The 15,511-nt window shown below is 47.2% G+C and overlaps 1 protein-coding gene and 1 long non-coding RNA gene across 5 annotated transcripts in view; one reads left to right on the top strand and one right to left on the bottom strand.

Annotated features, from left to right (window-relative positions):
• The first annotated feature begins 242 nt into the window (after window positions 1-242).
• Window positions 243-2,646, top strand: LOC135262281 (uncharacterized). The gene is made up of 2 exons (XR_010332163.1): window positions 243-346; window positions 1,313-2,646. It is a non-coding gene; the product is annotated as an uncharacterized LOC135262281 (long non-coding RNA).
• A 761-nt stretch (window positions 2,647-3,407) lies between these two features.
• Window positions 3,408-15,511, bottom strand: part of anln (anillin, actin binding protein) — a 23,497-nt gene continuing 11,393 nt past the window's right edge. The window contains exons 11-26 of one of the 4 annotated variants that reach the window (XM_064349274.1): window positions 13,776-13,921; window positions 12,927-13,068; window positions 12,678-12,813; window positions 11,873-12,067; window positions 11,574-11,700; window positions 10,659-10,707; window positions 10,447-10,500; window positions 9,915-9,959; window positions 9,512-9,547; window positions 9,393-9,414; window positions 8,662-8,774; window positions 7,910-7,963; window positions 7,305-7,391; window positions 5,627-5,734; window positions 5,343-5,515; window positions 3,408-4,986 (exon numbers count right to left, since the gene is read on the bottom strand). In XM_064349274.1, the coding sequence (XP_064205344.1) occupies window positions 4,872-4,986; window positions 5,343-5,515; window positions 5,627-5,734; window positions 7,305-7,391; window positions 7,910-7,963; window positions 8,662-8,774; window positions 9,393-9,414; window positions 9,512-9,547; window positions 9,915-9,959; window positions 10,447-10,500; window positions 10,659-10,707; window positions 11,574-11,700; window positions 11,873-12,067; window positions 12,678-12,813; window positions 12,927-13,068; window positions 13,776-13,921 (1,602 nt within the window). In that variant the 3' untranslated portion in view covers window positions 3,408-4,871. The remainder of the gene's footprint in view (window positions 4,987-5,342; window positions 5,516-5,626; window positions 5,735-7,304; window positions 7,392-7,909; window positions 7,964-8,661; window positions 8,775-9,392; window positions 9,415-9,511; window positions 9,548-9,914; window positions 9,960-10,446; window positions 10,501-10,658; window positions 10,708-11,573; window positions 11,701-11,872; window positions 12,068-12,677; window positions 12,814-12,926; window positions 13,069-13,775; window positions 13,922-15,511) is intronic. The other 3 variants (XM_064349276.1, XM_064349277.1, XM_064349278.1) reach the window with 3 other exon arrangements.

Below are 15,511 nucleotides of genomic sequence, written 5' to 3'. Positions count from 1 at the left end.
AAATGTAGCAATAACAAAAGTGATTGACCAAGATTTATTCAAGAAGACTTGCAAATATGTTCAATTAACAAATACTGTTTAAATTGCAGGATTATATGTACAGATGCTATTTTTTTATTTCAGCCCTCGGTACTACAAAACTATTATTTTAAAAAGCCTAAATACTAACATTTATTGTGAAATTTTCCGCTCCGGTATTTACCGGAAGTCGTTTTTCCTTTCGCTTGTTTTACACTGACGATGCTCAGTCGGGTTGACAGTCCCCTTGCAACCGCTAGAGTAGTTGCATCATATAAATGTTATTCACCCTGTGATTGTAATACAGATTCGATACATTTCTTTATTGGTTTGTATATTTTCCGTTATCATTTCGTAATTAAACCGTTCCGTATCTAGCCATATGATTTTATCACTGTATCTTATGCGATTTAATATATATCCAAAATACATTTTTAGACTTTTTACACGCAGGCAGCCGTCTTGAACACTGCTGGTAGATACTGTTCCGCTGTGTAAAAACGTCATGTTGATTACTTCTGTGAACGAACTTCACGTTATCGCATTCTGATTAATTACATGTTAAAAAATTTTGTTCCAGTTGCTTTGTATACCTATAAATATATTACAAACAGGGCTTGACATTAACACCCGCTGCGGGCCTAACGCGCATAGATTTTGGCAGTGGCGTGTACCTCGTTCATTCTTACTAGCCTGTAGGCGAGCAGTAAAACAATTCTTATTTGCAATGCGAAACTGCAAGTTTTATCTACATTTATGTAAAATTGTGGATACATGTACTATTTCGTTCTCTACTCTGCTGAGAATATTCACGGAAAAGATCACACACACATGCAGTTTACATGGGTCGGACAGCTGTAATGGCTTCAAATAAAATGCCCAAACAATTTCATGCAGTTACATTGTCCAATTATACTGAACAAAAATATATATTGCGTTTAAATAATACCTCAAAGAATTGTTCTATGTGCACAAAGATCTTATTTCTCTCAAATTCTGCCCACACATTTGTTTATATTACTGTTTGCTAGCATTTCTTCTTTGTCAAGATAATCCTTCTCCTGCACAGGTGTGGCATATCAAGATACTGATTAAAAGCCATGACCACTACACAGGTGTTCCTTATGATGGGGTCAATAAAAGGCCACCCTAAAATTGAGTTTTTTTTTTTGTTGTTCAACACCATGGCACAGATGCATCAAGAGTTAAGAGATCATGCAACTGGCATGCTGACTGCAGGAATGTACTGTAGAGCTGTTGCCAGACTAACGGGTGTTCATTTCTCCAGCATAAGCTACCTCCAGAGATCATTTCAGAGATTTTGGAAGTTCGTCCAACAGGCCTTACAACCGCAGACCACGTGTAACCCATGCCAGCCCAGGACTGCCACATCCGGCTTCTTCACCTGCGGGATCGTCTGAGGCCAGCCACACGGACAGCTGATTAAACGGTTTGTTTACACAACCGTAGAATTTCTGCACAAACTGTTAGAAATTGCCTCAGGGAAGCTCTTCTATGCGCTCAACATCCTCACCGGGGTCTTGATTTGTCTGCAGTTCAGTGTCATAATCAACGTGAGTGGGCAAGAGCTCACCTTCAATGGCCACTGGCACGCTGGAGAACGGTCTTCTTCACTGAAGAATCATAGTTTGTATACAGGGCAGATGGCAGGCAGCCTGTATGGCGTTGGGTGGGTGAGCGGTTTGCTGATGTCAACGATGTGAACAGAGTGGCCCATGGTGCTGGTGGCTAGTTGGTATGGGCAGGCATATCCTATGGGCAGAACTCGCGTGCATTTTATCCATGGCAATTTGAATGCACAGAGATATCGTGAGGAGATTCTGAGGCCCATTGCTGTGCCATTCATCCGCCGCCATCACGTCATGTTTCAGCATGACAATGCACAGCCTCATGTTGCAAGGATCTGTACACAATTCCTCGAAGATGAAAATGTTCCAGTTCTTCCATGTCCTGCATACTCACCAGACAGGTCACCCATTGAGCATGATTGGGATGCTCTGGACCAGGGTATACAATAGCTTGTTTCAGTTCCCCCCAATATCCAACAACTTTGTACAGCTATTGAAGAGGAGTGGGACAATATTCCACAGGCTACAATCAATTCAATGTGAAGATGTGTTGCGTTGCATGAAGCAAATGGTGGTCACACGATACTGATTGGTATTCTGTTCATTTCATGGTATCATTTTTTGGGGAATCTGTGACTAACAAATGCATATCTTTATCCCCAAACACATGAAATCAATAAATAAGTACATAATGAATCTATTTCAGTTGGCTGAATTACGTTTACCTTTGAACTCAAAATCTTCAAAATTGATGTTGCATTTCTATTTGTTCAGTGTACGTAGATGTATTTACGTCAAAGTTTATTGAACAGAAGAAAAAAAAAACCCTGTTCATGTTTTATATTAATCTTTAATGTCTTCAAAAAAAGTGAAGCTGCTTTGTGACAGTGATGTTCACACTGCAGCTGGATATTGCTGTATGCACATTTGAAGAAGTGTTCTCTTGTGTAAAAGGGACATGCACTGTCACAGTAGGTTACAAAGAATTTGAGTCATGGCATTTACTGGAGGCAGGGTGTTAAATGTGGCCAAAAATCAAGTTCTGACTAAAATGAATGAAGGCATGACTAAAATGCCTTTGAGTCAAAAGACTAAGACCATGTCTAAATCAAAAACTGGTGGAAAGTCAACACCTAACCCCCAATTTGAGGGGTTCCAGCATGCAAAGTGCTGAATAGTACAAGGCCAGGTCTGTTGGCAACGCCGGGTTCCGGAAAAGATTTTTTAATTAGTCCTCGCTTGTCGGACAGCACCTTATCAGCTATGAAGCTGTACGAGCAAATGCAAAACAAACTCCTGCCCGAAACGACAGGCGCTCTCCTACCAAGCCTCTCATTGGACGGTCACAACTCACCAGGTCCGTAGCCCAGCAAAATAACCCAGTTCCAAGTTTTTAAAACAATAGTGGCAAGAAATCATCACCCCCCCACCTGTAACTCCCTCCCCCTCAGAACATCCACATCCATGAACACTTCTATACGTCTGCTAAAATATTCACACCTTTTGCCCAACCAAACGTGTAGCCACTAGTTTTGCCCCTCTATCAAACCTTTTTCCCTGCTTTCTCTGTATTTTCCTCTCACGGGAACCCTAACCCTCCTTTTTTTTCCCAACTCAAGCAGCAATTTCTCTTTTCCATTTGTTATCCTCCTAATACTTTCCCATCCTCTCTTTATCTTACTCTGAAGACTGGAACCCAGCCAAAAACAGATTGCCTGAGTTCAGCCTAAGGCTACGTCCTTATACACAGTTTTTATTCCTGTGGAAATAAAAATGAAAATAAAACGAAATAAACCAAAGTCTTGTTAAAATGTTTGGCATTTATTGGAACATTTTCCAAAAAAAAATCCCGCCCATGTAACTCTGGAGTGTGTTTTCGAGAGCAGATTTTTCTGCCGCGTTTAGGAATTTAAAGTGACAGAAGCTGTACGAGCGCTCAGTTTGTGCACCGGACAGCTTGTCACAGTGACATTCCTGGAAATGCAAGACCCAGCGGCTAAACACAGGCGACCGCAATGATAAAGTCTCTCCGTTCAGCTGCGCAACGTTCAACACGTACAATAAAACCACGTAAACCACCACAGATATAAAAAGGTTAGTATTGTCAAAAACATGTTAGTGTAGATATCCACGACAGACAGTCGAATTAATAAAAGTTCGCTCTCAAAGACTATACCATAATAAACCTCACTGGCTGAGGAAGTTAAACAAATTAAGCAAGTTGTCTAGGAGATATATCCACGGGTACCTCAGGAAGCTTTAACCATATAAATGCCATTAACTACAGACATTAAAAAAAATAAAAAATGAACACACACACACATGCCACAGTCACAAACATATATATATATATATAAACAAATAAAAGCATCTCTTAGCAGTAGTAGGAACAGCCTATGAGAAAGATTAAACCATGGTGTCAATGCAGCAAAAAATGTAAGATAATAAAAAAAGCTATCCCGTGTGTTAAATACTCTGTTCTGTTTGCATAGAACACTGCAAACCAAAGACGTGAAATTGAATCAAGAGCAAGGCCTCTGTATAGCGTTCCTTGCAGCTGAATCTAAGTGTGCTGTGAGTGAGTGGTTCAGCAGAGTGGCCATTGCCAACTCCAGGAGCTCCAACTCGCCCTACAGATGAAAAAAAAAAACCCAATAACTTCCACTCGAGTAATCACAATGGAATAGCGCCAGTTGTATTAGTTGTTGTGTTCCAGACGAGGAATATTCTCCTGAAGGAGTTACGAGGGACATACAGCATTAAAGTCCACAGAAAACCGTGATTAAGATAGGTCTCAAGCTCAATCTGATCAGCCTCTTTCCATCTCCAAAACAGCAACAGCAAACTGGTTAAAATTAAAAAACAAAAACATTCATGTAAAATGCTATCAACCACGAGTCGTGTGTTAGGCAGAGTAGCCCATTAAAATAGCGTGGATTAAGAGCAGGGGCGTCCACTGCTAACAGCAGACACACAGGGAGGAGGACCCTAACAACATGTCCCCTTCAAATACTGAAATGTCTAAAAAAGGTATGGCTTTATTAACTTTTCTCCCTGCGTTCAGAGAATTTTAATGTCCACTTTAAAACAATTCTCTTAAAATATCCCTGCAAACACATTGCAAATAATCTTGTATTGCACCCTTGGCATATTCTTGTGAGTGTCACTCCTGTGGAGGGTCCCCAGAGGGGAAGGTGGGGGGTGTGTGTGTGGGCGGACGGAGTGAAAGTGGGCTTCAGTCCTCCAGGCCTGCAGGGGGCGCCCTCACAGGGGCCGGTAGCAGGAGTCCGGCTGCCACATGCGCAGGTCCACCAGGATCTGGTTGAGTTTCTGCATCCACAGGTTCCTCTCGTCCTTGGTGTCGGCGCTAAGCCAGTTCCTGTACAGAGGCACAGGGGGTCGTCAATTGCCCCACCCTGGATTCAAAATACCCCGAGTCTCCTTTTACTATGCTTGACAAGATTTAGCATCTTAAGTCTTTCCTAATAACTTTTAACTTCCATACCAGGAACCAATTTGGTCGCCCCTCATTAGACCTTTTCCAGAGCCTCTACATCTTTCCTGCAGTACGATTCCCAGAACCCCACACAATACTCCAAGGGTGATCTAACACGAATAGTATAAGATAAGTATAACTTCCTGGGATTTATATGTATTTTTGGCTATATATCCTGCATCCTGTTGGCCTTTTAAATAATAATGAGGAATGATTAGAGGAGTAGGGGAAGCGCTCACTTGGTGACACACATGGTGTTGTTGCAGCGGCTGACCAGCGTCTCCCTGTCGTCCTCTCTCTGCGGCCGGACGGTGATCAGCTCAAAGGTGTTCGGGCGCGCGCAGAATTCCCGGCTGGCTGGCTCCACCTTCCGGCTCGTGCAATTGGCCAGGTTGATCCGGCCAATGGGGTTCTACAGGGACGGGGCCACATGAGAAATTAAAACCACAACAGATCAAGATCTGTGGAACACTTTCTGAAGCATTACTACTTCCAGACTCCTATCGAGCGTTAGAGTACATACCTTGCATTTCTCATCGTTGGGGTAGGTCCAGTAGGAGATGCAGTAGCCAGACAGCACACACCACCTCCTGTGCCAAGCGCCAAAGCCGCTAACGTCCTCAAACATGGTCTGCAACGCCGCACAGACCACACATCACACAGTGAGCGTGCGTAAAGCACGGCTTATACTCGTCACATCACCCCTTAGATGTATTTTCAATTGAAAAAAAAAATGAAAAAAAGTTCAACAACACTTGCGCACCTCTAGAATTTTGTTGTGGACAACAGTGATTGGTTGAAAGGGTTGTGTGAAGAAGTGCAAAACAGGCTCAAGCCTTTGTAGGAGTCCGAACTACACAGACGCAACCTTCGTCATTCAAATAGAATGGCTGCCTTATTCAAATTGTGACATACTGGAACAGAGTTTGCATGGAAGAAAGCCTAAAGGGATTGATTATGCAATTCAAACAGGGCCGTTTTATTGTTTCAAAATGTTGCACAGTGGTGTGCATTAAAAAACACAAACACAACATGAACTGTGGGTATATGTATATCTATGTGAACTACACAGCCTGCCTGGTAGGGGTAGTATTTATACATACTGGCTCCATTCAGATGGTTCAGAAGCTTGTTTACGGTTAAAAACATGACCTATGAGGGTGTATACTGTGCACTAATTTGAAAGAGGCAGGTCACGCGTAGCCCGGTGTGCTTTAGCTTAGCCTGGGGCCTGTGTGTGCATATGACTGAGGAGGTAGGGGTGTCTGCGGGTTCGTTAGTGTGTGCATATGACTGAGGAGGTAGGGGTGTCTGCGGGTTCGTTAGTGTGTGCATATGACTGAGGAGGTAGGGGTGTCTGCGGGTTCGTTAGTGTGTGCATATGACTGAGGAGGTAGGGGTGTCTGCGGTTCGTAGTGTGTGCATATGACTGAGGAGGTAGGGTGTCTGCGGGTTCGTTAGTGTGTGCATATGACTGAGGAGGTAGGGGTGTCTGCGGGTTCGTTAGTGTGTGCATATGACTGAGGAGGTAGGGGTGTCTGCGGGTTCGTTAGTGTGTGCATATGACTGAGGAGGTAGGGGTGTCTGCGGGTTCGTTAGTGTGTGCATATGACTGAGGAGGTAGGGGTGTCTGCGGTTCGTTAGTGTGTGCATATGACTGAGGAGGTAGGGGTGTCTGCGGGTTCGTTAGTGTGTGCATATGACTGAGGAGGTAGGGGTGTCTGCGGGTTCGTTAGTGTGTGCATATGACTGAGGAGGTAGGGGTGTCTGCGGGTTCGTTAGTGTGTGTAAGTGCATTGTGTGTGCATGCGTGCTTAATGTGTGTGCGCATGAGTGAGCGCACATGCGTGCGTGTGTGTGTATATTTCTGTGCGTGTGTGCGTGTGTGTGCGCGTGCGTATTTCTGTGTGTGTGTTTATTTCTGTGTGTGCGTGTGTGTGCGTATTTGTGTGTGTGAGTGTGTATTTCTGTGTGTGTGTGTTTCTGTGTGTGCGTGTGTGTATTTCTGTGTGTGTGTGTGCGTGTGCGTGTATTTCTGTGTGTGTGTGTGTTTCTGTGTGTGCGTGTTTCTGTGTGTGTGTGTGTGTATTTCTGTGTGTGAGTGTGTTTGTATTTCTGTGTGTGTGTGTGTGTGTGTGTGTGTGAGTGTGTGTGTGCGTGCGTATTTGTGTGTGTGTGTGTACACATGTGCGCATACTCACCAGGAAGCCCCTCTCCTGCACGCAGGACCCCACCTCACACTGCAGCCGCAGGTACACCTGTCCCTCCAGGGGGCACAGGAAGGGCACCTGCACAAACAGCACCGCACTCTGTGACAGCCAGCTCCTGGCCCCACCCACACCGCCAAACCACGCCCGTTACCAGGGTTATCGGGTTAAAAGGTCACACTTTACTCACACACACATCCCACATCCCTGGTTTCCAAGGGCTAAACTGTCACCTGATGGAACAGACACCAGAGGAACCCTGAAGACATAGTGGCCCTCCAGGATTACATTTAGATGCCCCAGGTTTAAGCTCTACCAGGTCCTCAGACTGAAACCGCCCCCCTCCCCCACAGCCCAAACAAGGACACAACCCCCCCAAATGAGCTTAAAACTCCCCCCACACCAACCTGGCAACTGCCAGTATGAGCAAAGCATGCTGGGAAAGAACCCTGTGTGAGATTCAGCCTCCTGCCACAGGACAGCAGCACAAAAAAAGACACAGAACTGGCATAACGAGAGGCACGGTATTAAAATAACTAAATCAAGCAAAGCTGTTTGAGCTGTGGGCTCTACAGGTGGGGGGGGGCGGGCGTGGAGACCTTGTACTGAAACATGTCACTGAGAAGCTGTATCTCCATCCCTGCCACATTCATTGGGGAACATAACTGCAGTGAGAAAGAGAAAAGGGATAAGAGAGAGGAGAGAGGGAGAGAAGGAGAGGAGAGAGACAGAGAGAGAGAACAAGAGGAGAGAGAGGAGGGGGGAGAGAGGGAAGAGGGAGAGAGAGAGCGTGAGAGAGGAGACAGAGGGAGAAAGAGAGAGCGTGAGAGGGAGAGAGGGAGGAGGAGAAGCGTGAGAGGGAGAAAGGGAGGGAGAGAGCGTGAGAGAGGGAGAGGGGAGAAAGCGTGAGAGGGAGAAAGGGAGGGAGAGAGCGTGAGAGAGAGGGAGAGGGAGAGAGCGTGAGAGAGAGGGAGAGCGAGAGAGGGAGAAAGGGAGGGAGAGAGCGTGAGAGGGACAGCAGGCTGTACAGAGGGCTTGTGTTCACTGAAAAGGCCACATTAGCATTCAGCACTCTGCCTGCCCTACATATTCACTCTGTGCAGGACACAGGCCCAGCATGGGCCCCCCATGGGCCCCCCATGGGCCCCCCATGGGCCCCCTTTCTAAAGCGCTACGATCCGGAAACAAACCAAAACTCAGTTCGGCCGCAACAGAAAACACTGGAATGGAATATTCCACAAGCATTTTCATACCACGCCAGCTGAGTTTTCGTTCGTTTCCGATCCGGAGCGTAACCGGTCTGACTCGGGGGGGACAGACACCCTGAAGCGGGGGCTAAAACACAACGCACCTTCTCCAGGGGGAACTTGTTCTTGCCGATGGAGGCCAGGGTGAGCTTGTGGGACCCAACCAGGGTGAAGTTACTGGTGCGGACGGCGTTGGGTCCCCCGGGGCTGGCCACCACTGCCAAAACATTTCACTGTTTAACACTGAAAACCTCGCCGTTTGGCAAACAAGCACGGCGTGTGAGGTTATCAGACGCGCGCGGCGTGTGAGGTTATCAGACGCGCGCGGCGTGTGAGGTTATCAGACGCGCGCGGCGTGTGAGGTTATCAGACGCGCGCGGCGTGTGAGGTTATCAGACACGCGCGGCGTGTGAGGTTATCAGACACGCGCGGCGTGTGAGGTTATCAGACAAGCGCGGCGTGTGAGGTTATCAGACACGCGCGGCGTGTGAGGTTATCAGACACGCGCGGCGTGTGAGGTTATCAGACACGCGCGGCGTGTGAGGTTATCAGACACGCGCGGCGTGTGAGGTTATCAGACACGCGCGGCGTGTGAGGTTATCAGACACGCGCGGCGTGTGAGGTTATCAGACACGCGCGGCGTGTGAGGTTATCAAACACGCCTGATGTGTGAGGTTATCAGACACGCGCGGCGTGTGAGGTTATCAAACACGCCTGATGTGTGAGGTTATCAAACACGCCTGATGTGTGAGGGTATCAGACACGCCTGATGTGTGAGGGTATACAGGGACGGACACCACAGCTGCTCCATAAGGGGAGCACACAACAAGCTTACCTGGAGTCTGAGTCCCGCTCTTCTGCAGAGAGGGAGAGAGACAGATTACCCACCAGCCTCACGCAGGACATAAGAACTGCTGTTGATTAAAGCAGCATCTTCAGGCAGCAGGGACTTACCGTGATGGAGGTGAGGAGTCTTTTGGGAGTGATGGCCTGTCGAGAAAAATCATTTTTAAAAACACGCTCAAAAACACCAAAGAACATCTCCAGTCTTCGAGAGACAGCGGCAGAATCCACACCTGTGTGAGTGCCATGGGCTGAACATTATATCAAACCTTCCCAGTGGCTGTGCTCACCAGGTGCAGCTCCGTTTGGTAAAACAGTGGAACATCAACAAGCTTCCAGTGCACTGCAGTTCAGACACAGCCCTCCCCCCAAGGGACTACAATTTTCCATCAGACATTAAAGTGGTGCACGTTGATGACCTCACAATAAGCAGAGGGAGGTGACATCACAGTGGAGGGAATTTACAAAAAGGTGGTTGGAACGCGGTGATGACATCACAGAGAAAAGTCCGTACCGAGAAGCAGGCCTCGTGGACTTGGTACATGTGCCGCCACAGAATCTGAACACAGACAGTGACTCGTCACGGTAAAAACATGGCAGCCGCCCCTACACATCCGCGTCACCGTCAAAACCTTGTGCAATCAATCAGTTGCCATGACAATGCAGACTTAAGCCAGAGGCTGGACAGCGAGTCTCAAAAGGAGCAACAAAATGCTGTCAATCACCATCTTATCGGAACCTTGGATGACCTCGCAAACTAAAATGAAACGCTATTGGTTCAAAGCAGTGTATCAACACCAACGGCTCACCACTTTTAGGATTTCATGGCAAGTGTCTGTCTCTCATCACCCAAACCCATAACCCAAAACAGTGACAGCTGATCACAAATCCATTTATAATTCTGACAAATTGCCCCTTCAGGTTTGAGTTCAGGATTGAGAGCAGTAAAACCTGCTCTGACAGGTGAAGAGCAGTGATTTGGGAATATAAAGGGGGGGGGGGTATTGGGCAGAAGGGGTATTAGAGTAGTAGGGGTACTGAGTTACCTTTGATTTGTTGGTTTTCTTTCTCTTGTCAGGGCAGAGCTCCCTCTTCTGGACCTGTGTGGGACAGCAAGACAGCAGTCACAGCAAGGCTCTACTCCTGAGCGTTTTTGGGAACGAGGCTGCTTGTACGCATGCACGCACATTTTATTTCTTTTTTTTAAAAACCCCACCTTTCTCTGTCCCCATTGAAATTGTAAAGGCTGGGAACTTACCAGGCAATAAACCTCCACGTCGATCTCAAAGTCGCTGGACACCTCTGGGCTGTGCGCGTTTAAAGAGGACAGCTTTATTACTTTACAGGACAGATTTACAAGCACAGACATTAACTCCATCCTTCACCCTTTCACTTGAAGACAGCTCTGTTCACTCACAAAACGGCCACTAGGGTAGCCTTAACACACAGCACAGACCAAAAACTAAAGCAGTATATGCAGGAAACCCCATAGGAATTCAGTGACAATACAATCTGGATGAATCTTCAGGCCGGTCCCAGGAAAGGGTCTGGATCAAGAACATGTATGTGCATTTTGCAAGGACTCTTAGGATGAACGTGTGTGTGTGTGTCTGAGCATCTTGTCTGTACAAATGTGTGTGTGCACGCAAGTGGGCTTAGCGGGAATCACAGCGAATGTGATAGACCTGTGTGTGCGCGCGAGTAAGTGTTTTGTGGGGACTCACAGGGTGAAAATAGAGGAGCCCTGTGTGTGAGAGTTTTGTGGGGACTCACAGGGTGATCATGGAGGATCCCTGTGTGTGTGAGAGTTTTGTGGGGACACACAGGGTGAAAATAGAGGAGCCCTGTGTGTGAGAGTTTTGTGGGGACTCAGGGTAAAAATGGAGGAGCCTTGTGTGTGAGAGCTTTGTGGGGACTGACAGGGTGAAAATGGAGGAGCCCTGTGTGTGTGAGAGTTTTGTGGGGACTCGCAGGGTGAAAACGGAGGAGCCCTGTGTGTGTGAGAGTTTTGTGGGGACTCACAGGGTGAAAATGGAGGAGCCTTGTGTGTGAGAGTGTTTTGTGGGGACTCACAGGGTGAAAATGGAGGAGCTTTGTGTGTGAGAGTTTTGTGGGGACTCACAGGGTGAAAATGGAGGAGCCTTGTGTGTGTGAGAGTTTTGTGGGGACTCACAGGGTGAATGTGGTGGAAAAGCTCAGTGCATCACCACTTAGCCCACTCCTCATGCTCGCAAGCGGTGTTGCCACGGTGTTCTCTGCTCCAGCCCGGATCATGACAAAGAAGTAGAAGTTGGCCGATTCTGCGGGTGCGGAATTGGGTCATGGTCAACACGGACAGAGAAAAACAAAACGCATCAGTGAAGATGAACTAATCAGACTGTTGCTTCTGCAGCAATTCAACATCACATATGTACATATGAGGACATAACTAGTGTGTGTGCAGTCAGAAAAGCTAGCCATTCGACGGCGTACCTGGTTTGTTGGCAGCGGCACAAACAAAGTCTGCTTTCAGAGGGAGGCGGAGCTCCTGCAGGGTCACTGAACCCTTGGAGGCGGAGACTCCGACATCATCCTGAGCTCTGAAGGGGGTGGAGCCTTTCCTCTGACCAGCCGGGCCCTCCCCTTTCAGGCGGTCAAGCTCCACCTTCAGAGCAGATCTCCTCTCGGCTGTAAGCACACGCACACACATACATGTTACACATGAGCAGCAGTCTCGCTGCCTGTACATGTGTGTGTGAGTGTGAGTGTGAGCGTGTGTGTGAGTGTGAGTGTGTGTGTGAGTGTGTGAGTGATTGTGAGTGTGTGTGTGAGTGTGTGTGAGTGATTGTGAGTATGTGTGTGTGAGTGATTGTGAGTATGAGTGTGAGTGATTGTGAGTATGAGTGTGTGTGTGTGAGTGATTGTGAGTGTGTGTGAGTGATTGTGAGTATGAGTGTGTGTGAGTGATTGTGAGTATGAGTGTGAGTGTGTGTGTGAGTGATTGTGAGTATGAGTGATTGTGAGTATGAGTGTGAGTGTGAGTGATTGTGAGTGTGCGTGAGTGAGTGAGTGTGAGTGATTGTGAGTATGAGAGTGTGTGTGAGTGTGTGTGAGTGTGTGTGAGTGTGTGTGAGTGTGTGTGTGAGTGTGTGTGAGTGTGTGTGAGTGTGTGTGAGTGTGTGTGAGTGTGTGTGAGTGTGAGTGAGTGTGTGTGAGTGTGTGTGTGTGAGTGAGAGTGATTGTGATTGTGAGTGTGTGATTGTGAGTATGAGTGTGAGTGTGTGTGTATTATACTCACTGGCTATGAGCAGCAGTCTCTCTGCCTCGGCCTCCACCTGTGAGCCCTTGCCATGCTCCTGGTCAGTGCAGCAGTTGAGGGCCTGGCTGGCCTGGTGAATCACCGTCTGCTGCAGGTTCATCTCATTGCTCAGCGCCTGCAGCCGATTGGATGGACACACACAGAAGAGCAAGCCAATTGGTCAGATTGTGATGTCGCTTAAACAATGTCGCGGCGTGCACACTACAGCCAGGACTCGCACGCACTCACCTTCATCTTCTGCTTGATGTTGATGTGATGTGGCCGCACAGGCTCCTCCCCCTTCTGAGTCACGTCCTCTTTCCGCACGATCACCTGACGCACATGCGGCCTCTCCGTCTCCTTAATCCTGGTGGACCTGTATGCGTCGATGCTGGGGACACAAAGGGGTTTTAACCAGCTGGTAAACCACAATGCAACGAGCAGGCCAATCAAAATCAATGGCTTACTTCAGGGACGGAGCATGTGCATAATTATCTCTAAGCAGCAGGACCATAGGCGCAAACTGAAATTAGGATTATAGGTAACGGGACGGGGAGACTGCACAGGGTCACGGGGGTAGGACAGGTTTAGGGGTTCAGGGGTAGCTGTAGTGTAGATTTAAGGGTACCTGTACAGTAGATTTAGGGGTACAGGGGTACCTGTAGGGTAGGATTAGGGGTACTGGGGTAGCTGTAGTGTAGATTTAGGGGTACCTGTACGGTAGATTTAGGGGTACTGGGGTAGCTGTAGTGTAGATTTAAGGGTACCTGTACAGTAGATTTAGGGGTACAGGGGTACCTGTAGGGTAGGATTAGGGGTACTGGGGTAGCTGTAGTGTAGATTTAGGGGTACCTGTACGGTAGATTTAGGGGTACTGGGGTAGCTGTAGTGTAGATTTAAGGGTACCTGTACAGTAGATTTAGGGGTACAGGGGTACCTGTAGGATAGGTTTAGGGGTACTGGGGTAGCTGTAGTGTAGATTTAGGGGTACCTGTATGGTAGATTTAGGGGTACTTGGGTAGCTGTAGTGTAGATTTAGGGGTACCTGCAGGGTAGGTTTAGGGGTACAGGGTACCTGTAGGGTAGATTTAGGGGTACCTGTAGGGTAGGTTTTGGTCCTCATCGCCTGGGCCCCCCTCTTCCTCAGCAGCACGGAGAACGCGGGCTCTCTGGAACCTTCCAGGGCGGGGTGCGCTGTCGGGGGTGCGGCTCTTCTCACAGAAGGAGCCGGCGGGGGTGGAGGTCTGCCGGCAGGGCGGGGGGTAGGGGGGGGGGAGTGGGGGGTTAAATGCTGATGAACACACACCGCACCCCACACACTTCAACAGCACACACTTTTACTCAACCAGCACACCGCCACTGTGAGGCTTTGGCATCAAGACTTTTAAGCGGCAAATCCAGCTTATGTTTGAGACCTCTGGCCACTTCCTGAACTTCAAATCACTTTTACTAAGGAAATACTCCGTAGTAGGGTTGGGTCGGTTTCAGGTTTTGCCGGTCCGGTGTACGAGCTTAAACCGGTTTGATTTTATGTGAACTGACTGAACCGGCATTTGTCATTATGAGACGTAGCCTACTGGCAAATGAAAAAGTAGCCTACATCAGCAACCTGTGCCGACGGCGCTAAATCAAACTTGTATTACATTAGTAATAAACAATATGACAACATGATTAACGTAATATTATGTTTCTTTTTAAACGGAGCCACTATAGTGTCTGAGTGCAAAAAAAAAAGATTGACAGGCCGTGCGCAATTTAGTGGCGAGGCCGGCAACAAGGAGATCCAATTTTGTTATACAACGGCTTCGCTGAATACTCGATTCTGATTGGTCCAAGGGTGGGCATTATTTCACAGTGAAGGGACACCTTGGCCTTTTAACAGTTCTAAAATCAATGTGCTACAAAATCCAGCATTCTAAAGCAGTTTAAACAGCAACTTTCGCTTTTGAATTGGTGTTACATCCCCTCCCGTTTTCAACGTCCAATTTCACAATCACAGATGGCAACGTTGAATCACATTTCTAGTTACTGTTGCTAGCTTTACAAATCGGAATCGTCACTTATTTGGACAGTAGAATAGGCGTTACGCATTTAACGCATGGCTACGGACGCATTTTCATCAGTATGTTTGTGAACCATTGCGTTTATAGTAACCGCTGTTTTGAATACAATTCAATAGTTAGCTAGCTAGCTAGCCGGGATAACAAGCATGCCGTGAGACCATTCTAACCTAAAACCAAGAATTTTAATATTGGCAAGGTGACAAGTGACAGCGAACCTCTCATAAAGCTAGCTTGCATTCGAAACCCATTTCAGATGGTCTTAGAAAGATGTTATGTCTATACTGCGCGACCACACCATTTAAAAAGCAAGACAGTGCTAGGCAGATGACTTTGATTGACTTATGGTTTCATGCAGTTTTGTTAAATAATGTAATGACCAAAATTGGTGCTAATTGTATGGTATAAACCGAGAAGGAACTATTTTTTCTTGATAGCATCATTGTTTTCATAGAATTAACGACCAGGTTTTTGCTTAACAACGGTCCAAATAGAACTACCAATCGGAGTTTTGCTTGACAACGGTAAAGCCGCTACACTCTCATTCATGGGCTCTCATTATGTTCCACTCCGAAGCAGCTAAGTCACGTGCGACGCCTAGTGGTAAAATTCGGTATTACATGTCCGGTCCGGTATTTGGCTTAATATCAAGCCGATTTGAACATTTTTACATGGGCCCAACCCTACTCCGTAGTAAATTCTTCAGTACAGAGTTTATATCTGAATGGACTATTTCCCCTAAAGTACCCTCCATTATTCTCCAGGACTTATTAC

The sequence above is a fragment of the Anguilla rostrata genome, chromosome 8, assembly GCF_018555375.3.
Source record: "Anguilla rostrata isolate EN2019 chromosome 8, ASM1855537v3, whole genome shotgun sequence".
Taxonomy (NCBI): Eukaryota; Metazoa; Chordata; class Actinopteri; order Anguilliformes; family Anguillidae; genus Anguilla; species Anguilla rostrata.
The sequence above is the reverse complement of the archived record's forward strand: the minus strand, read 5'-3'. Positions and strand labels throughout refer to the sequence as shown.